Genomic DNA, 23152 nt, shown 5'->3' with positions numbered 1-23152 from the left:
CATTTATGCAAGAAAATGTGAAGTCACTAACAGTTAAAGCAGTGAACAGGAAATTGTGATAGAATTGCGATGAACAATCTCTGTTGTCATCATTACATTATCATAGTCACTCCCCATCAGTCAGCGGAGCACACGCACCCATCACATAAATGTGCATTCCCTGTCCTGTCCATGTCTCCAAAACACAACTGATGTTTGTTAATCAAAACATTTAATTATAGGTATGAAAGCACTCTGTTGGTAACTCTTGTATATTCAAAGTATGTAAGACAGGTGGGTTAGAACACAGTATAATTACAGGGTCACTGCACTTGTTAAGCAGAGTTGGTAGTTTTTTGCAATAGGATGATGCATGTTACCATGTTGTAAGCACCCTGTTTCTTTCAAAATATATAAAAAAGGTGAACTCAGACGACTTCACAGCCTGTAGTGTTCTGTGAGACCTCATGGATGCATCCATTACTGGATGCATTTTCAGAAGAGCTTCTCACTCTGATAGAAGTAATTCTTCAACCCTTACAGGCAGCAGTTCAGGCTTTCCACAGGGTTTCCAGTGTACTTACCTGGATTTGACACATCCACTCTCTGACTCGGAGAGATACTCTTTCTTTCTTTCTGTCACTCTTCTCTTTCCCCATCACTCACTCTCTCTCTCATTTCTCTTTGGTTCACCCTAGTCTGTTTCTATTTCAATCTCTCTGGGTCTCTCTCTCTCGCTCCCTTTCTCTCTCCCTCAGCCATGCATCAAACGGCCTTGATGTTTGCCCCACAGAGCTCTGAGTGTGCTCTGCAGCGCTTTGATAACGCTTCAGAACAAACCTTGTCAAAGCCTGCAATGGCGCGTAGGCGTCTCACTTCTACATTAGAGACAGTTGACAGTCGTTTGCTCCCAAACACAAATTTTAGAACAAATACTTTGCAGGGGTGCACGGATCCAGCGTTGTGTTTGTGTGTGCTCAGCTCGCATCTGCCTCGTTAAATCACTGTTTATTTGCATTCCTTCCATGTAAGTAACCTTTTCTTAGTTTCACAGTCTAGGTTTTTTTATATACAGGTCTTGCCTTTCCTTTTTTTTTTTTTTGCAGTTCTGCTACCATAAAAAGAAAGGTCATAACGATCTTGATTTTCCAGTGAGCATTAACATTTACATACTGAGATTGAATGCTGCCATTTTAGCCCAGGTTAACGCTCTGCCAAGTGTAAGGAAAGATCAAGTATGTCATTTGAAGCGTTGGACATTTCCACAAAGACACACAGGCGCAACTGAACACACACATATACACGGGCGCACCCGCACACACATACACATGCACACACATACACTCTCTCATACACAAACACATACAAACAAACACAAGTGAACATACACATTTACTGTCATACAAACAACAATGAAGACCCAAGAATGAAGAATGAAGACCCACACACTTACACACACACACACACACACACACACACACACACACACACACACACACACACACACACACACACACACACACACAGACAGAAACAAGCATACAGCCACACTCACAAACCCGCACGAATCCCCCCCCCCCCACACACACACACGCATAAAAATCAAACAAACAAAGAAAGAGTATAAAAAAGGCTCCATACATTGAGACCCACCTCTCTCTAGGCATCTGGTGGTTGGGGTTGTGGTGGCAACGGATGCTAAGGCCAAAGAGCTTGCGGGCGGTGCGCTGTATCTTCTGCCGCTGGGCCTCCAACGAGCTCTGGAGCAGGCGGTAGCGGGCCTGCAGGTCCCAGTCGTTCCCCCACAGCAGGTGGACGCTGCTCACGGGCAGGAAGTGGGTGGAGGGCAGCCTCTTCAGGAAGCTCTTAAACTCGTCTGGAGAACAGAGGCACAGAGGAGACATTACGTATCTGCACGTACAGCTCCATATTTACTGAGTAATGCATGATAAGAAGAGTGTACAGACAGGGATCTGAAAGAGAGGACAGAGTCTCTTCAGGAAGGACTTAAACTCGCCTGGAGAACTGGGACACGGACACAAACAGGCAAGGAGCCATTACGCATCCGCATTTACAGCGCTACATTTACTGAGTAGTTATACTAATGAAAGTGTACAGGCAGAGGACAAAACAGAACTAATGGTGCTAGGGTTTCATCAGCAAGTGCAAACAACCCAGCACATAACGTCATTATGCCATTAGCTATATGGACAGCAAACAACACAAGCTTTTTTGGTGGGAAAGCTTTAATTACTGAAACCCAAATCTGATTAAGTCACTGCTAATTTATTGCATTTACACAAAAAGCCACTTCAGCCAACAGATTTCACTTTAACAAAATGCTCATTATGTTTTAAATGGACACATTTTTTTCGGCCTGTGGTCATGTGGTCAGACTTTATTGTGTCACTGCTTTACTGGATATTGGATGTCTAATTTGGTAGGACCCTCTCTCTAGGAAGAATGATGTGACCTTCAAGCTCCTAGGCCTAACCCAGGGTGTCCTCTATAATATATAAATGTATATGAGGCTGTCAGGTTTTATTTGGATGTTTTTATTGCTTGTTAATAATATATAACTCAGAGGATGGGCAGGTATGTATTGACAGTATTCACCTCAGGGAGGTGGCCAGATTGGATTTTTTTTCATTATCAGTAACACTGCACAAAGCTACCAGTTGATGTGGCAAAGTCAACTCAACAAAATATTTGCTGTTTTGGGGTCAACCTGTCATGTTATCGTGGTCTTAAGGAAAGAGGAGAAAACTTTAAACAAAATGTAATCATAAATGAATCATCAACTTATTTGGCAGTAGAGCAAGAGAGCTTGAGAGTTGGAGAGTATATGACAGAAATAGACCAAGAAAGAGAGAGCCAGAGAGAGAGAAAGAGAAAGAGAGAACTGCTCTCACTCTCATTTTTAAACACACTTAAACAGACTCAGCATTCAAGGGCACTCTCCTTTATTCTCTCGTGTGGTAAAAGCAAGTTTGGGAAGCAGCAGGTTAATGCCATATGGCGAGATTGCTTTAGAATTACAACCCCCTCCTCCACCTCGTGTGAGGGAGGTTAAATTGCTCTGTGTGTGGCTCTTCCACTCCTTCAGCCGTGGCGTGCTTTACCAAACCTGGCTAAGAAAGCTAAGAGAGTGAGAGCGGTGGAGAGAAAGTGAGGGCAGGGGCAGAGAGTAAAAGAGTGAGAGAGAGAGAGAGGTGGAGGAAGAGATGGAGAGAGAAGGGGGAATCGACTGTTGCGATTAACTGAGAGGAGAACTGTCTCCTCAAACAGAAGGCTGTTCAGGGAGGCGTTGAATAATTCATACGGCACTTTATTGCCGATTGCCTGCGAGGAGCTAACACGCTAGCTTTATGTGGCGTATTCTCCAGAAGGTGACTCACGTAAAATGACAACAGACTCGGAATAAAAAGCAGCTGATTAATTAAATTTAGAGCTAATGCTGTTTAGGGTTGGCCTGTGCCAGTCTGTGCCAGATAAGCAGCCTGCTCCCGCCTTTTATGTCGCTGAAAGTGAGCATTTGTGCTCTTTTTTTCCGCTGCCATCATTTTCTCACGAGCGATATGAAAACAGCCATAATATCATCAAGGATATGGCCCCTTCAGAGAAGATGATACCAAGGAGGAGGGCTAAGATGGGAATTATGCTAATCATCAGCCAGGCTGCGCTAGGAGTGAAATCAGACATGTCATGCATGCGTTTGTGTGTGAGTGTGTGTGCGTTCAGGGGTGTGTGTGCGCGTGTGTGTGTAAGAGCTTTATTACCTGAGTTCTCAAAGTCCTTGTAGGAGGCGGCCCAGGACTCCACCATGCCCTGCAGTGTGTTCTCCATAATCTGCAAGTCTGTGACGGGGCAGTTGCACTGGGGATACTCCTCCGCACACTTGCAGATGCACTGGCTGTTGCGACACATGTACTCTCCCTCCCCGTTGCACATGATGTAGCTGAGGGCCGACTGCACAAACTTCTCCTGCAGGTACTCTGGGAAGATGACCTGGAGACCTGGGAGGGAACAGAAGTGTCTGCGTTTAATACTTTAGTACTCATAGAAGATGACCTGCAGACCTAGGAGATAAAAGATAAAAGCAGGTGTCTGTCTGTATTAGAGTGTAGCAAGTAACGTGGCATCCCGTGTACCTCTCAAGTAACTTTATATTGCTTTAACCACGCACATGCCTTATAACAACATGTTTATACACAAAGCGCATTGTATTTATCAATGAATTAGTACAAAGTCTGTAAGGAGCGTTAATATAACATGAGACGAACGTTTCTAATGTGTCCATCAATGAGTGCAGCGTTTGGGAAGACCCAGACAAAAACCAATGCAAAGCCTCTGTATCGGACACGAAAATAGACCCATTTATAGATGAATCGTTTTGTGTATTTTACAGCGAGGTAGGAAAGTTTGTTTTTGAAGTTTGACTTTGAGCTGCCCTTCTTGGGTGGGAGGGCTTTGCATAATGGGATAAAATAGGCCAATGATTGATGCATTCTGTCTTGATCTGTTTCGGCTTATTTACCATGCCTGTCAGCTGTGTGTGTGTGTGAGTGTGTGTGTGTGAGAGTGTGTGTGTATTTGTGTGTACTCACACATGTGTGTCTGTTTGTGTGTGTAACCTTGTGTGTGTGTGTGTGTGTGTGTGTTTGTGTGTCTGTGAAAAAAACTGTGCCTGTGTGTGTGAAGAGATACAGTAGCTTTCTTGATGAAAAGCCTGCTGGTTTCCAAAGGGTAGAACATATGTGGAATAGACTCTTTGGCTGTTGATAAAGTAGCTCCCCACTTGTGTCATTTATCCTGCCCATATCTCAATCACGCGATCTAATACACGCCATTTATACCCCAGTGAAAGCATCAAATGCCTTTGAGTCCAGAACAGGTATTTGCATCTGAAAGGTAGAAATGGCAAATAGTCTCCAAAATCCTTCAGTATAAGGAATACAGTGTCTTGGCTCTGGATAGTACATAATAGTTCATAAATGTGAGATTAAAATGATTATTTCCTTTATCCTCTGTTGTCATTGTCTTGGAAGGTTTAGTATTAGGGATATCTGCTTTAACCCCTGAGAATACTGGTTCAGGAAGTTTGAGAAACTAAATTTCATCCATTGCATGGAAATAATCCACAGTGTCGTTGGAATATTCATTTAACCTTGACTTTTAACCTTGACAGACAGGATGATGATCTGACAAAGTCATTTAGATTCTTCTCCTTTCAGACATTCTCAGTAAAATCAAATACTTCACAGCTTCAATAATTCATGGCTACAATATTTCTTAAAATTTGCTGGAAACTGACAGACGAGAAGAATTTTCAGACACTTAAGCGTTTCGAGTGGCAGTTTCACAGGACTCCTTCATCCCCAGCAGCCCTCCTCATCCTCAGTGCGAACGCAGCTTAGTTTACACGTGCTGCTCTGTGTTGATCACGCAGGCAGATTTACCCACCAGGAGACTTTATCAGGCCTGGCATTGCTTTTGTTTCCATTTATTATCAGCATTTGGCCCTGAACCCCCAGGGAAGCAAACACACTCTCCTCACGCCTCCGTACCCGAGCAGGAGGCTCGTTTGATGGCCAGTCCGTCATCATAACGGGGCAGAGTAACCACACGGGTGCGGACACGCAGGGTGGGGGGGGGTGGATGGGGGGGGGGGGGGGGGGGAGAAGGATGGATCATTTCTGACTTGGATGGCGAAGGGCTTTTTCCCCATCAGACTCCGCCCACGCAGCCTCCCTGGAGCCAATATTCATTTAGCTTGATGTATTCCTGGGCCTGAAACCTTAATGTGATTGGTAGGAGAATCCAGATGGCGGGTTCACGCTTCGCCGCAGCTCGACGACAGTAGCGGTGCCACTGGCCCAAGTTCACAATAACACGCCGCGCTCACCCGCTCTCCTTTCTATATTACATCAGAGATAGCAGCGAGAGGAGGGCTCAGCCACTGTCACTTGTCAGTATAATCAAAGCCACACACACAGACACACACACAGACACACACACACACAGTTACACATACACACACATACACACACACACACACACACACACACACACACACACACACACACACACACACACACACCTCCTTCCCTATTCACTCTCCCATCATCCACCCATCCCTCTTCTTTTCTCTCTCTGTCTTTCCATCTCCAGCCAGCCTACTCTCTCTCCTTCCCGCCCATCATTTTTATCTTTCTCACTTTGTCTTTCACTCTCCATCTCCCTCTCTTTCTCTCTCTCTCTCTTAGCAGCTGCCTAATATTTACCGACCTAGTCTGATGGCATCTCTCTAGATGCTTTAAAGGGAAACAATATCTTGACAAAATGCTGTCAGACTGCTGTTGTGGGAGACAAGAGAGTCATGCTGAGGACACACACACACACACACACACACACACACACACACACACACACACACACACACACACACACACACACACACACACACACACACACACACACACACTGTACACCCAGCTGTCACTGGCAAGGACATGATGGGCAAACAAGCAGACAGAAATCATAACACACCACTCCCCAGCTCTGCGTACAGTATGTAAATACAGCGGCAGAAAAAAGCTGGATCACAAATACTTACAAAACAGCAAAACACAGTTAGAACAAGCAGCATATGCTGTTGGAGAGGCAGTGTGCATCTAAGTCTGCAGTCTCTGCCATGGATAACCATCTGAGGCGAGTGAAGGAGGGGGCAGCATCAGGGAGTTTAATGGGCCTTGTCTAAGGAGTTATAAATGCAAGAAGGAAAAGACACACACACACACACACACACATACATACGCACACAGACACACATACATCTACGCACATTCACACACACAAAATACGCGCACGCGCACGCGCACACACCACACACAAGTGTGCACACACACACACCTATATCTACACACATACACATACACACATACACACATACAAAATACGCACACACACACACACACACACACACACACACACACACACCAGAGGTTCCGCTAGAGAAAAATGTTGCCGGTCAAAATGGCAAAATTTTCCGGACATTTCAATGATAAGCCGGTCATATATCTATTTCTGCTTCTAAATTAGCCTATTAACAGAAAACTGACGCCATGTTTAGCTTAAAGAACTACATAATCAGGTCGTTTAGATTGGGAACGTTAACGTTTACAATGGGAAAAAAAACATAAATGCCTGATGCGCGTCAATAAATGGCCTGCTGTGTAAAATTGAGCGCTGCAACAAGGTCATTGCTCTCTGACTATGTTCAATGACAGCGGAGATTCTAAAATGATTGGACCCTCTTATGAATCCGTTGCGTTGTCCTGCCATTTCGAAGAGCTAACAGAACATTTTACTGTTACCATCAATTACTTCGCAACTTAGCCATGGGAACTTCATTCGGACAAAACGCCTTTTCTCTGGTAAAGCTGTTTGAACATCTAGGGCTTCAGGTAGGCTATTCAATGTTTGGAAAGTTCACTTTCTACATGAACTAGTTCAGTTCATAGTTTACATTTTGAACTAAGTTCACAGCTCCAAAAAATGTACTTGTCCAGTTCTTTTTTTCAATATGTTGCGAGCTATTTTTCAAAATCTCTATCTGTCTGTCTGCTCTCTGCCTCTACGCAACTTCGCGCTCTCACGCACGGACATAGACAGTAGAATGAAATGTCTCGCGTGCAACACTGCAGGTATTACAGGTTTATCCTCATCAGAAGGTTCACCCTCATCAGTAACCAACGGTTTGCGCTTTATTTAAAATGCAGCATATGCGTGTTGTTTAATAACTTTCAAGCGGCAGAATAGCCTGTTCCTTTAAAACATAATAAGGGCAGTGCACGTTTGCTTTATAGGCCTAAATATTAGGATTGTGGTCTAATTCAGATTGTGTTTGCTGGACGGGATTTTTAAGAAATTCCAATCAGACAATTTGACCGGTGAGATCTAATATTTTCGGACATTTTAATTTTTTTCCGGACAAAGACCGGTAATTACCGGACAACGGAAACGCTGACACACACACATACACACACACACACACACACACACACACACACACACACATCTACACACACACACACTGCGTCCCGATAACGCCTAACTTCATGCTCTGTCAGTGCAAAAAATTCTCCTTCTGCCTGGGCCTGAAGAAATAAATTGTTGTGTGTGACATTAATCTCACCCCATAATAAACATCAGCAGTAACTGGATGCTTTTCTGGCCCACACTCATCCTCACACAAACACACACTCACACACACACACTTGCACACACACAAACAAACAAAAAACAGTGCCATAGAGTTTGACAAACCCACAGTGACCTTTCAAAGTTCATTGCGCTGCATGCTGTTAGAGGAACGTGCATATGACAGTACAGCAGTATGGTCGCCCTTGACTTGAACTTGAGTTTACAGCTATTTGCAGGCTATTCTTTGGCTTTCCATGCCACCATTCATGTTGCTTTCATAAATGCCTAGAAATATCCCTGCAATTCTGAGCCATTATACTTCACATTTGCTGATGCGTTGTACTCAATGCTTTAAAATCCCAGTGCCCTGCTAAAACACTGTGCTAACACTTCGACAACTGTCTGAAAATCATGCAAGTTTTCAGAATGTCTTCAATAATCTAGGTGCCAAGCTAAACCACTGTAATGGACACGTACAGCTGCTTGAAAATCGCTGTGCAGCGATAATCCATTGTGGTCTACAAATTCACAAACACCTGATATGCAGTGCAGTGCTAAAATCTCCTGCCTTCCCTTCTCTTCTTCCTGTGGGTTTCAAATCCCTGGAGCCCCAGTCCTGGAGGCACCCTGGCCCTGGACCTAGCTCTCTCTCTCTCTCTCTCTCTCTCTCTCTCTCTCTCTCTCTTTCTCTCTCTCTCTTTCTCTCTTTCTCTCTCTATCTCTCAGGGCCTTTGGCAAGTCGGCAGGCACACTCTACCTCATAAGCATCAGTTCCATCAGTGATTAATTGACCATTGTATGCCCACAAATTCACAAGGTAATCATTACTTAATGCACTGGTGCAATAAAGCAAATGACTTCAAAGGCATGCAGAGTTACACCAGGCTGCTGTTCCCCTTCAGTAACTCTGGGGAATGGGGTGGGGTGGGGATAAAACATGACCCTTTAATGAAGTCACAGGGGTAATATATTTTTGGACAAACCTGAGAGAGCAGAAATGTTATTTTTTTTCAGTGTGAAAGTGCAATTAATTGACATTGCCTTGTGAGAGTACTCTAGAAGTTAGATTGGGTTTCTACTGTGGGTCTCTACTGGTGATACTGTTGACTAGCCCATTACATCGTTTTTTTTTTTTTTAAATGTTATACAATGGAGTACGGTGTGAATCATCATCAGATCTAGTATTAAACATGGGACAGGAATGCCCATTAAAAACACCATATTCTTTTAATTGAAAAAAAAAAGTTAAATACAAGACTTTGGGTATATTGAAGGTTTGCAAGTGAAAATGTGGTAAAACCAATAAAAATGTCAAGGCTGGTGTGTAAACTAGGGTGTAAAAACCGACAACGTGTGTTATTCCGCTCATTTGAAAAAGCACACGCTTCACTACACTCATGACAATGTGACAATGATCAGACTTTGACAACAAAAAATGTTCAGGTAGCGCTATGAATCTTTACAAAAGAAAACCTTCAGTAAATTAAAGCCAAGTTAACTAGTCCCTTTTAACTTGATGTGAATCAGTAGGTTAAACAAGCCAAGAGAACTTCTGGAAATTACTCTTAGGGGACTAGTCACACAGGGACTATACATAGTAAATTATACAGTTTGCTACAGTTGAGATTATGAACTGAGATTACTGTACTTAGCTAAGTTTCATTTACTGTATGGATGGGTTGAGACAGAAAGCCTGAGCTCTATACTTGAGCTCCTCAGCTTTATGAGATTATTGTGTGCTTTGATCTTATATATATCTCATGTTCCCTGGCAGACTGCAGTATTATTTTATAGGTAACCCTGCAGTATAATTACTAATGGCAAGTTGCTTACTATTAAAGTAATAACCACATATCTTGGCTACCTATGGTGGCATCATAGGAGCTGGTATTTATTTGAAAAAGTCCATTACCACACTGGCAAATTATCACCTCCAACACTAAGGCCTTTTTTGACTCTGTTAAGTATTCTGCCATGCCTGATATTTTTGTATATTTCACCCAACTAAAAACCATGAGGCCAAAGTGGCATTTATGATTATATTCTAGAACACCTCAGCAAAAAAATAATAAAAGTAAAAGGAATGTAGCAAAACAAGTTTTTTTATTAAAATGAAATCTAAAGACACTAAAATGAAATCTAGTTTTAGAGGTGCTCAGACTTTGTACAAAAACACATTGTTAATATTTTGGAAGTTTCCTTTTTTACTCTGAACCTTGTAAACATAGGTGTTTGCTCCACATAGGTGAGTTTAGCATTCAGAAAGTGTGTGTGGTTTCTATACTAATTATGAGTATTATAGAAAGTGACACTTTTCTTCACTTAGACCACTATGCATATTGATGAGAGAGGTGTGAACATTCTGGGACACCTTGGTCAAATGACAATGGCCATGACGTAATAGCCCTGGAATGTCTTTGTGCCCCACTACCCCCTACAGGTTTTCTTGACACATCAGGAACCAATGGTGATCAGTGAATTACCATGCCCTTATCATATGAATAGTTGTCATTTGCTAATGGGAGGGTCAAAACCTCACTCAGAGGCTGAAATGTGCAAGGGATTAGTTATATCCTCCTTACAAAGTGAAGATTTATACTTTAGTTTCAAACTGTATATATTTAAAAAGTAAAGGGTTCAAGGTTGCTGTGGGTGTTAGTTTTATGTTTGTAGGACAAAAACTCGCTGAGATTTAAAATTGTATTAATAAAAATATCACAAAGTGCCCCACGGGGCCCCTTCGTGCTGGAAGGGTTATACACGTGTACATTTTTACACATTTAGGCCTCATGCTGTGTTCCATCAAAATCCATCAATCAAAATAAATTGTATTTGAGATCCATTACAGCTTTTTTTATAATAAAAAATTGTTACATTTGTTGTGTCACAAAAATTACCTTTAAAATGAATGCCCAAGACTGTAATACAGAGTATTATCAGTGAAAATGAATGGTACATTTTCAGGTGTCATATTTAATGCCGTTAACTGGGTGTTAATATGAATAGGTGCGGATTTTCTTCATACATTTTATCGTGATTTTTGATCAAGTGCTATATTGTAAAATTACAGGTTTTATTATGTATATTTTAATCTATATTTTATATGTGTGTTATTATTAATAACTACTTACAGTCATTAAATCGAAATTTGCTCTGGTTGTATGTTTGTTGAAATATCTTGTGAATTTCCCTTACTTTATCACACCGGGTGGTGAAACATCATTGAAAAGAGGCTTAAAAACTAGAAATGATACAAAAACAAAATATTACATTATTGACCGGAACTCCAAGTATAATCATGTTGCGAACACAACTTGATGCAACATGTCAAGAATAGATTTGATAATCCTAAAATAATAATTGCACTCATGCTCTTGAAGATTTCCTTGTGATGTGCTGTAAGGGCTTTTCTATCCCACTGGTGATCTTTCCATTGACTGACATGAAGGCCAAGTACATCAACAACTTAGCTAATGTCAACACACAGCAAAAATACATCCCGTTTCCAATCAATGTGTATGTTTTTTTTTCTTCCCCTCACTCTAAGGGAGAGGAGAAAGAGAGAAGAAAATAAAACGTGGCAACAGGCAACGTGAGACCACACAAGGAGTATGTATGCCAGCTCAAGGTGGTTGTACTATCAAGCTGTCAGAAACACAAGCTCTCACATGAGGAAGGCAAAACCGAATCGATAGAGGAGAAGAGTGTGAGCGAGTCATTGTTTGGAGAATGAAGGCTCGGGGAACATATGGCCTCTGACAGCGAGCGGCTTTGGAGGACAAAAAGGTCTGATTTATGATTCCGGGCTGTCAGGGCCGGAAACGCCGTCTTGATTGACCACCTCCAATTCAGAGGTGACCTCAGAGGTCAGCACCGAGGGATTTCATCAGGCTGGAGGCAAAGCCCAACCCTGAGGTGGAGAAACCGGAGGATGCCATCGTCAATCTGAGGAATGAGCCACCATTATCGGACATCCACGTCAGGAGAGAGACCCTATAGGAGAGGATACACTTGCCGTTGTGGTTATGTCCTCAATAACGCACAGTGCACAACATAAAGGCTGATTAAAGCATCCCTCATACGGTCTATATTGGATTCGATCGGCACCACTGTTAGACTTTTTATCTAATTCATGATCTGACCAGTGTCTGGCATACTGTATGGTTAATAGGTTTCTGTCAGAGTGTGTGGGGACATGTGCATTGGAAGGAATGTGCATGCACAAAAGTGTGTGTGCGCGCTTGTGAGTGTGTGTGTGTCTGTGTGTGTGTGTGTGTGTGTCTGTGTGTGTGTGTGTTTGTGTGTGTGTGTGTGTGTGTGTGTGTGTGTGTGTGTGTGTGTGTGTGTCCAAGGGTGGGCTGTTTGGTTGATGAACATGCATCCTTCCCCTGCTGAAGCAATTTTTACACAGTAGCTAATTCATCACTTACATCTCCATCTCCGTTGGCATGGAGATCTACATATCTGGCCACAATCAGTTGTGACAATATGGTGGAAATGGGTGCACCTATTCTTTTCTTTGTGTACCAATCGTTGCGCAGGTGCAACGGGAATGGTTGAGAAATCAGGAACGTGGTGATGAGCATGTAATCCATCAAGCTGCAGATGAATTGCCTGTGGGGCCGTTTAATTTATTTTCCCTTTCACTACTTTGAAAACTGTTGGCTCAGGCTATTCTAACATATTCATAAATCTTCCACGATGGGCTCACAGCTCCTACTAGGAGAGGATAATAGGAGAGGAGAGAGAACGGGGGAGGGGGGGGGGAGGAAAAAGGAAATTACTTTGCTTTTGTTTTCCAGCTAATTTATGGTAGTAAGAGAGTGGATCATTTTGAGTTGGGTGAGGTGGTGCAAATCACTTAGTCTGGCCTAGCTCATCTCCGTTTTACAGGTAGATGAGGCCTTTTTGCAGGAATTAACAGACAAATAACCGGCCCGTTTAACTACTTCTTGTTAATCCCCAGCTCCACTTGATTCCCCTTCTACTTGATGTGTTGGTATTTAAAGTTCCCTGGGGAGACATGGGATACGCATCTCAAGACAAGCCAATTTCTCAAGGTTATTTACGCTACAGACAAAGCCATAGACAGGAGGAGAGGAGAAGAAGTCGAATGAAGAAAAGTGACCTGTAGTTATTACTAGTTTGCAGGTGACCAATTTTAAAATATAATATTGGAAGCTAAAATGTGTAGTGGATAGCAGATTGTTTTGCTAGTCAGACCAAAGGTTTAATTGTGTGCTCGACATTTAGTTTACATTCATAAGTAGATTAACATCCATGGAAACGGTTCAAGGTATTCTCTGCATTATTATATAAAATGCTATTTTGTCTAATTACATAATTTCAATACAGCTAAATTATATGGAAGGCTACACACTTAGAAACTGAGCAGTATATTTGCTTCCCCGCTTTGGATGTTAGTGTTTTCGAACAGCAATGACCTACTCCTACATTTTGTATTCTTGCTTGTATGTCTGTGGGAGGATTTTTTTGTTTTTTGTCCCTTTCTGTCCTGTTTCTTTTTTTCAAAGATCAACTATTTTCTCACTCTGGACTCAGGATTTTTAATGGGTCCATTTCAACTTTTTTCATTGTGCTGGTTTCCTTGGTGATCACGGGGGCGGGTGGGGGGTTGGGCGGGACGCCACTGCAAAGACCTCGGTGAGCAGCAAAACACATAATAGACTGAATATAAATAGCTGAGCAACTGTCCTGTTATCCTCGAGATGGCGTCCATAAGGCTTGATGCTTAAGTGAATCACTCAGATGCTGTGTATTTTCACGGCTCTAACGCAGTCTCTGTCCTAATATGTGTTTTGTTTTTCTCCCTCTATGGCATGCTATTATAAGGGAAACAAACATGAGGCATCTCTTCTTTTGTCTGTTTTGTGTTTTTGTACAGCCCATCAGTTTAGCCTCTGTTGAGAAGGCACTGCGGATGCCACAGAGCTTTGATAGCTGGCTCTCCCCATGTCTGATTGTGTGTCCCCATTTTAATCTAAGGGGAGCCATAGAGGATGCTGCACCATGCTGTGTGACTGTGGTATTATCCCTCAGTGCTATCTGCACTTTGCAGCCATCAGATCGCAAAGACTAGCCTCCCTTCTCCGATGGGGAAAAAAAAGTGAGAGAAATAAAAAGCTATTCCCAAATGTCAGGGAGCTAAAACACTAGCTTGTACACAGTATCGCTTTCCCATTAAGACGTTATCTTTTTTTCCAGTCTAATCCTGTCAACTTCAAATGTGAATATTTGTCTTTGCGCTCAACTCTGCCAAGTTCTTGAAAGACAGTTAAAACATTGCAATGCAGTACCAAGTGAGTTTGGTCTTGACTTTAAGATTATCATATCCGTGAAATATTCTGTAAAACAGCATTTAGCAAGAATAGTCCTAACCTTTGCTCTAATAATGTGTCACTCAATGTCAATCAATAGTGAATATGGGCTTAATGAACACAATTTTAAAAGGCTCTCTTAATTGAAACTATTATAAAGCTGGATTAAAAATGAATGAGTTTAAGTGGGTTTCCACTGTGGGGCCTTTCACCAAGTGAAATTGACTTTTTTTGTCCGTCATGAATGTAAGGTATAATTATCGCTGCAGCATTTGATTAAATGAAGCCAATAGACTTCATGAAGCTTTTTCAGAGGCTTGACACATTGCTCCTCAGGAGGACTTTTTTCCAGCCCCCACCTTTTTAATAACATCAATAATTTCTGCCTGCCACACACAGTTGTGTCACACAAAGCATTTTGACTGAAATGTCAGCGGCACACTTCAAGATGTGCCAGCACATTGGTTTAGCAGTCACCTGGCAGAGTGACACGGTGACAGGCCTAGACCTTCACTGGTCCTGACAACATGGCACAAGAAAGCAACTAGGATGTCCTCAAAACTGGGTCTCCCTACACCCCACTCCTCTCTCTCCCTCTATATATCCCCCTTCCCTCTCTCTCTCCCTCTATCCCTCTTTTCCTGTCTTTCTGCCTTTTTTCCAACGTGTTTTTGAGTGAAATGTAAAATTAAAATGAGCAAGCTGTGTCCCCATCCTCTGTCGTAAAATGAACACATTATTATGCAAGTTGCTAAATATTGATGAAAGGTGGGTAAAATATTTTATTTAGCAGGGTCTGGAGATGTGCTCGCCTCTGGCAATATGCTGCTTTACTCTGCCATTGACATTAACGCTGATTGAGGACAGGCCTGTGCTTATCCTGAGTTTCTCTTATGTTTGGTAATCTCATGTTTCATGTCATTAAGTGTTCCGTAATTGTCCCAATAGACACAATGGGTATTTATATTCTGTTCCACAGTGGGAATGCACAGAGGATGAGAGGGGTTCGAGAGTCTATCAACATGCATTATAAATGGCGCGTAAAATGTTCAAAGTCAATAGAAATGCTCTATATGCGGTGAGCGCGTCATGCCCTCTGGGTCTGCCACAGCCTGTGCCACTGCGAGTCCTTCACTGATGAATAACCAAAGGAAGCAGAGACGAGAGCACTTTCAGAGCAGGCCGCTGCATCACCAAACACATGGCTAAAAAAGTAAAAATGAAAAGTATAAAGAGGTCTCCACCATAAAGGTTTTGACTCCCCCTCTGAGGTTTTGAACCCTTACATCTCAGTTCTGTCACTATCACCATCACCCCCCTCCCACTTCACCCTTCTTCACCCTTTCACCCCCCAACCCGCCACCTGTCCACAACATACCCGCCCCCACCCCACCCCTGCTCCTCTGGTTGTATCTGAGCGGACCCCTCAGCCATGCCCCCTCGCACCACCCCTGCAGAGATAACTCAGTATTGGGATTGGCGGGCAGCTCTGCCTTGGCTTGGGTAAAGCGCGGGGACCTCCTCTGGGACTGTAATGATCTCTGCTCCGCTCCCACTCTGACCCCACAGCGTGCCCTTGAACCGCGGGGCGCACAAAGGGGGTGTCGGGTGCCCGTCTCCAAGATACGCAGCTGTTTTGCTGTCTCTCTGGGATGCCAGGCTTGGGCTTGAATGGCAGATGAAGCTGTTAGGAGCGTTCTGTTTTTTTTTCCACATCTTTTTTAGTCTTGAGATGCTTTTGTCAATAGAAGTCAGACTTAGAGATACAGAAATACAGTCAAAGCCAACGGCTCACTGACAGTCCTGTTGCCGTGTCCTGGTATACATCAGAGCAACAGTTCATTTTTTTGTTATTGTATGAAAGGCCCTCCTTGTGATAATATAATATAATATAATAAATCATAATATAATATAATACATAACATAATATAATATAATAAATCGCTCATTTATATTAAACACATTTACTGCAAACAACATTTCCTAGTATTTTGTATCGCTGTTTGTCCATAAAGTACATTATCATATTCATCAAAAAGTTCATATTGGTGATTTTGATATTGTGAAGTCACATAGCAAACCAGTGTGTATTCTCAGATCCTACCTACACAGTGTTTCAGAGGTGACCCATTTCTCCATTTGACCAGGGATCAATGCCCATTTAAATGTTGCCTCTCTCTGCTTTATTTGTTGACAGGTCTATTAGCATTTAAAAGCGCCGGCCAGAACAAACAGAGATGAGATGGGTAAACACCATGACCCAGCTACAGCAGATGCACAACTAAAGTAATCTAAAAACCTATGTCATGCAAAAAGAGTAAGTAATACAAGTTAATTTGGTCTATCAAATTACTCTGTTAAATGAATACCACCAAATTATCTAGTTAATAATGGTACACAGTATTCTTTGCCCTCCAAGGTCTTTGCAGGAAGCACTACTCACATAAAATGTATAGAGTTTTAATTAAGAGAGACAAAAAATGTAACCAATTAGATTGTATTCTCTCCCCAGGGCCTCCAGGGACAAACAATGACCATTCAGATGTTAGTATATTAATTTATTATTATTATAAATAATCAGGCTAATCAATCTACACCCAGGTGAAATAGCTACAAATGTCACCTTGCATTGCAGGGACACATTAGGTGATCTAGCAGGAACCTTTTTCCTTTGTCAGAGAAGTGTCAAAGATGAATAGAAATCTGTCGATAATGGTAAACCCAAATGTTGAAGATCCCACACAGACAGGGACAGAGTTACTCTTCACTGTGCTCCATAAGATGATTTAGTCCTTCCGAGTTTGCTAGCATTAGAGTTACTGTACAATGCTTGTATAAGTCAGTAATATGAATGGCATCAAAGGCCTTTATTCAAAGGTGTGTGATAAAACGAACTGAACGGACGTGTCTTTGCGTTTGTGGGAAGGGGTGTTAATTGAGGTCCCTATCCAGTTAAACATATGTTTATCCACTTTTCAACATATTTCTACCTTGTTGCTCTCTCTAAGTCTATCAAATTGTTTCAGATCACTGACCACAGAAGGAGTAGCATTGGAGAGAGAGTCATTTAGAGACATGAAAGTGGGCTGGTTAAACTCTCCTTACTGGGCCAGGGTGGTCCAAACACATGCTCTGTTTAAAGCTGTGACCTTCTACTGGGAAATGTGCAAGGTTTGAAGTGCTCTGTCTCTTGGAAGATCTATGACTATGCTTCGGGAAAAGGCATTTTAAAAAAACTGAGCGTAAAAAAATATTCTTTTTTTTTTGTGGAGATGATATGCTTCCTTCAACCTTTTGTCTTTGAGGAAATGGTCGTGTTGTGCTATCATGTCAAATGTACTTCGCAATCCCTGCCCCCATTCATTTTAAGAGATTAAGTCATGTCACTCAGGGAGAGCATGAATGAGATGCTCTTAAGTCTATTACTTATTCTATAGAATGTACTGGCAACTGATCATACTGTCAGATTCATCATTGTACAGGAATGTTTTTTCGTAAGTAGCCTTCAGATACTAACTGCAATAGAGAAATAGCAGAGTCGACATTTAATCTCTAACTCATCATATGTTTTCTTAATGATGTTACCACTGTTTGTATCTATGTGTTTATTTTATCACGCTGTGTTCACACTAGTCTGTGCCCCTCCGAGCTCCATCAGCATTATCGCCCGACCCCACATGCAGCAAAATCCAGAGACGACAGGAGATGGCAATTTTATTAATGGGAACAACACTTCCCTTCAAAGTGACCTTTTTCCTAATTCACTCTTAAGCACAGACTGGGGAGTCAGCTGACCAATGCCTGTGGACAGGGGCAGGGCCTTCCCAGCATGGGTGGCAGGGGGAGCTTCTCTACTGTCTATTAAGCCACCGTCAGTGCCAGTCACCGGGGCCGCCTTCTGTGCCCGCCTGGCAGAGCGCTCATACATCAACCGAGTATAAACACAACTGGTGCCGCCAGTCGAGAGCACACACATACACACACACACACACACACACACACACACACACACACACACACACACACACACGCACACACACTCAGACACACACGCACACACGCACACACACACACACAGCCTCATACACACATACACACACACACACATACACACGCACACACACATGCCAGCTCGACTTAGAGCAGAAAATGTCATCCTGATTCTTCTCCATCTCTCTCTCCATCCCTCTAAGTCTGTCTGTCTTCCTGTCGTTTTCTGTATCTTAGCTCCTTCTTCTCTCTCTCCTCTCCTCTGACAAACTTTACTGGGATGACAAATTACCCCTGTACACTTTCAAAGCAAAAAGCTTGTATGTAGGGTTGAAAAATAGAATTTTCAACCGTCAAAACTCTGTTTCTCTCTATTCCTCTCTCGGTTTGTCTCTCTCCATCTCCTCCTTAAAGGGTGAAGGCTGAAAACAGATTTCATAGACAAGTGCCATGCATGCACAGAAATGGAATCTCATGTCAAGAGAAGAGGATCTGCCAGGGGACCATGCATTGCAGTAGTTGCCTTTACAAAGGCATGGTAATTTAGGCACAGGGGTCAGCAGGCACAGCGAATCCGGTCACACAACCAGGAGAAAACTAAAACACAATCACCCTATCAAGACCTGCAGTGATTGAGGAGTGCAACTGAACTTGATTCTCATCATTTAAAATCTTTACAAAGCCAGGGTCAACAGGACATTTAGGATCACTATAACTTTATCCAGGCATAAATCTCTGCTACCCATAGATGGCTAGAGTAGCGTTCCCTTGTCATCAAAAGCTTTCCAAGTTCAAAACTGTATTATTTTCCAGTGGCAGTGCTAGCAGGCTAGGGTTTGAGAGGGAATCATTTTGTCATCATCATCAATCATTTTTGTGAATGACACATTATATGTCAAAGCTTGCCTGTACTTGAAAGTTGGGATTTTAGTTGATGAATGGTGCTTTTTGTGTGTTTTGGGAAAAAAAGAGTTGGCTGTCTGCATGACGCAGGGCTGGATTCTTCAAAAGGTGGTGAGGCAGCCACTTAATCTAATATGAATACGTTGACAGAAAATCCAACCTGTTCAATAATAAAAGAGTGAATTATAGATTGAAAATCTGTCTTCTTTTATCCCCATGAAAGAAGCATAACCGTGGGGATGGGACCCCTGTCTGGCCGCCACTCATCAGCACACTGACAACATCACATTTCCCCATTGCAGACCAGCCAGTACATCAACGATAAGAAAGGCTCTATATACCTGTACTGCGACTTAGCCCTACGCCTTCCAACACAGGAGCCTGAGAAGCACATCTGACAGACAAAGTAATTATCCAAATCCATACAGAGGAAATGAACTCCTCAGAAAGAAGAGAGAGGAGAGAGAGGAGAGAGAGAGAAATAGAGAGAGAGAGAGAGAGAGAGAGAGAGGGAGAGAGCTCAGGCTAGAGGAAAGTGTGAAATCTTTCTCTTCACACATGTGGCCTTCACTCACTCCCAAAATGTCACCCTTAGGGCCGATCACTGGTCTTAGGTGGGGTAGTCCACAGTGCTCTCGCATGACACAACAAGAGAAGAGAACAAAAGGAAAACAGAAGGTAAATTCCATTTGTGCTGTTCTTTTGCTGACAGATTTGAGGAAGCAGCACAATGACCCCTTGTTCTCTGGCAGCAAGCATATTTCTGCCTTGCTTTCTTGCACCGCTTCTCTCGTCCAGACTCAAATATGCTTCAATCTGCAGTAAACAGTGGAGTGCATATGGAGGGAGCATACTTGAGACCTGAAGGCGACAGAAGGCGTAATTTATCATAAAACCGATTATTTTGGAGGATAGACTGCTTCCTGCAGGTCAAGACGGAGCGAAACAATGCATCAAAAAATGAAGTGGGAGACACCAGGGCCAAAATCAAGTACGGGGACAACTGATTACAGCCTGAAATGACTGCAGGCTGAAGAAATAAATATGAATGAAAAACATCCTGTTGTGTTCATCTGCTGAGCTGCTCCTCCCACCAGTCTGAAGCAATGTGGGGAGTGCTTACCTTGCAGATGGAGTTTGTTCTCGGGACTCTGTAGGAGGATGGAGCTGACGGAGTCCAGGTTGTCGTAGGTGTTACATCCCAGCGGCCCTGTGCGGGTCTCTGTCACCTGCAACACAATCAGAACATTCACTTGAACCAATCCGAAATTTGGCCATCAATGCGAACATTTTAGATTATTTATCTAGAATGCTCTTATGAAATGGCTAGAGATGCATATCTGATGGACATTATTCAATTCTATGCTATGTTATGCTATGTTATGCTTTTATTCTAGTATTCTGTGTTATTCTATGCTAATGCTATTCAGAGATGAACTGGTGCTAGTGACACTAGTGGTTCTTAGCCTAGTGTTGACAATGGAGATTATGATATAAATACAAGCAGGAAGGACCTTACAAAACTTTTCTCTCTCACACACACATACACACATGCATTCCACTTGCATATGTCACAGAGGTTCATATTCTCTATAAACATGAGGTGATTCATCAATGTATCAGTTAAACAGCCTGCAGCTTCAAGGGACCTCCTACACAGTTCCTCTGAATGTGTGTGTTTTATCTTCTAGACCTGAAGTAAAGGTCTTGTAGGCATCAATGCCGGAGAGTACTGTTAAAAGAGCACTGGAGGAAACTTCCCTGTCTTAAGGGAGGGGCTGAGGGGGAAGGTAGAGGAACTAATCGCCTGTTCTTTCTAACATCCCACTCTAATTTTTAAAATAGCCTCCTACACATAGAGTTTCAGCCTTTTTCGCAGATAGCAGCCTAGCCAGGGAAGATTGCAATGATTAAATATGATGGTGCTTTTAGTCCCTCACAATCTTTAAAGGGCTTTTTCAAATGGAGCCTACGCCATTTGGAAAAGTGGTGGTCAAAACAATGACGGGCTATGATGAAGAACAGGCACAGAGTGATCCAGGTCATAGTACAGCTAAACCCAAAATGTCTGTCATTTTTAACTCTGTTGATTCATTTGGAACATCAGCTATTTGTATTGTTATTGATTAATCGAATGTGCTTAATTGTGTCATTGTCGTCATTACACTACTTGTATGAAATGTTTAGTAAGTCTGAAGGCTAAATACCCAAACTATAAAGATTTTTTTGGTCTTCAGCATGCTCTAAGTCAAGGCAATATCAGAGGTCAAGAGGTCATGAGCTGTTACAGCAACATACTGGGGTGACAGTGATGGATTAACACTGGAGCTGTAATAACAGCCTCTACACAGCACAGAACATGTAATCCTTTGTCAACTGCACACAAACGATTATCGCCCTAGTCTCTGAGAGAGTGCAGCGTGAAACACACATCTTTCTCTCAACACAAACAAAGAATGAAAAACTAGATTGGGCCCATGCCCATTGTTGTCCCCTTCAATCAATTCCATCACACAAACTCACACACACACACACACACACACACACACACACACACACTCACACACACATACACACACACACACACACACACACACACACACACATACACATGTGTGGCACGACGAAACAAACGATTTTCTGTTGAATGATAAACATGAGGATAAGAATTCAAGTAAACTAAAGCTTCTGAATTAGTCAGGAGGAATTTAAGAGTGTGTAACTCTGTCTAAGCTTAATTTTCTAAAACACATGACTACACATGCATTTATTCATCTACACTGCCCAACTCACAAAGACACACACACACACACACACACACAAGGACACTCAGAGATATGCACACACACACACACACACACACACACACACTCACACACACACACACACACACACACACACACTCAGACACAACAGACACATCATTTTTCTGCCTGATAATAAAAAAGTGCAGCCAAGAATAAAAGTAAATATAAAGTACTTTGAATTGGTCAAGCGGGACTTGCCCTGCTGTATGAGAAAGTCTTCATAACTATCAGCAGTGATGCGCAGGTCAACCCGTAACCCGCAGGTCCCCGGTTTAAATAATATCAATTTTAAAATCTATGTGATGACAAATTTAGGCTAATGTGCAGTGAATGCAGGCAAAAGTAGGCCCTATGTTTATATTTTAATGTTTTTTTATGGTTTGAATTGCATATAATTTGTGTTGCAACCTAATTACCATGGGAAATTGTGGGTAGTTGAGAACCACTGGCCTGGACCCAGACGCAATTGCTGTGGCATAGAATGTGCCCTGCAATCAATGTATTATGCATCAGTGGTAGCAGTGGTGGCTCCTGCATAACCATGTTGCAATAGCCTGTAGCCAGTTTTGGTGATGCTTGTTTTGGACCACATTTTCTACATTGGATTAACCCGTGAGGATTATAAACCGCTCTTGTTTAAGCGATCACTGGTGCGCTATTTTGACAAGTTTACAGGAGTGTCTTCTTGAAAGGTGCAAATAAAAGTTCGCGGATTGGGGGTTGAGTCGAGTTCGGGTGGTTGTTTAAACACATATTTTTGCGGGTCCGGTGGGTGTGGGTATTTAAAATAAAAACAATCACTAACTCTCAGTCTCTCTGAGGTGATTTCCCAAACCATTTCATCACCAGAGCAAAAATATGTTATCTGTACATGGTTTTGAGAAATATGCAATTCAATTAGTTGACCGAAAGAACGATCATGTTACCTGT

General features: G+C 42.4%; 1 protein-coding gene across 1 annotated transcript in view; it reads right to left on the bottom strand.

The window, feature by feature from the left end:
* Positions 1–23152, bottom strand: part of brinp1 (bone morphogenetic protein/retinoic acid inducible neural-specific 1) — a gene marked incomplete at both ends in the record, with an annotated part of 63967 nt that overhangs the window by 5308 nt on the left and 35507 nt on the right. Inside the window, 3 exons of the mRNA XM_080846989.1 lie at positions 1633–1855; positions 3759–3995; positions 20539–20644. Of these exons, the coding sequence (XP_080703115.1) occupies positions 1633–1855; positions 3759–3995; positions 20539–20644 (566 nt within the window). The remainder of the gene's footprint in view (positions 1–1632; positions 1856–3758; positions 3996–20538; positions 20645–23152) is intronic.

This window comes from Sprattus sprattus, assembly GCF_963457725.1.
Source record: "Sprattus sprattus genome assembly, chromosome: 11".
In the NCBI taxonomy this organism is placed as follows: domain Eukaryota; kingdom Metazoa; phylum Chordata; class Actinopteri; order Clupeiformes; family Clupeidae; genus Sprattus; species Sprattus sprattus.
This window is presented reverse-complemented; position numbering and strand designations above follow the sequence as displayed.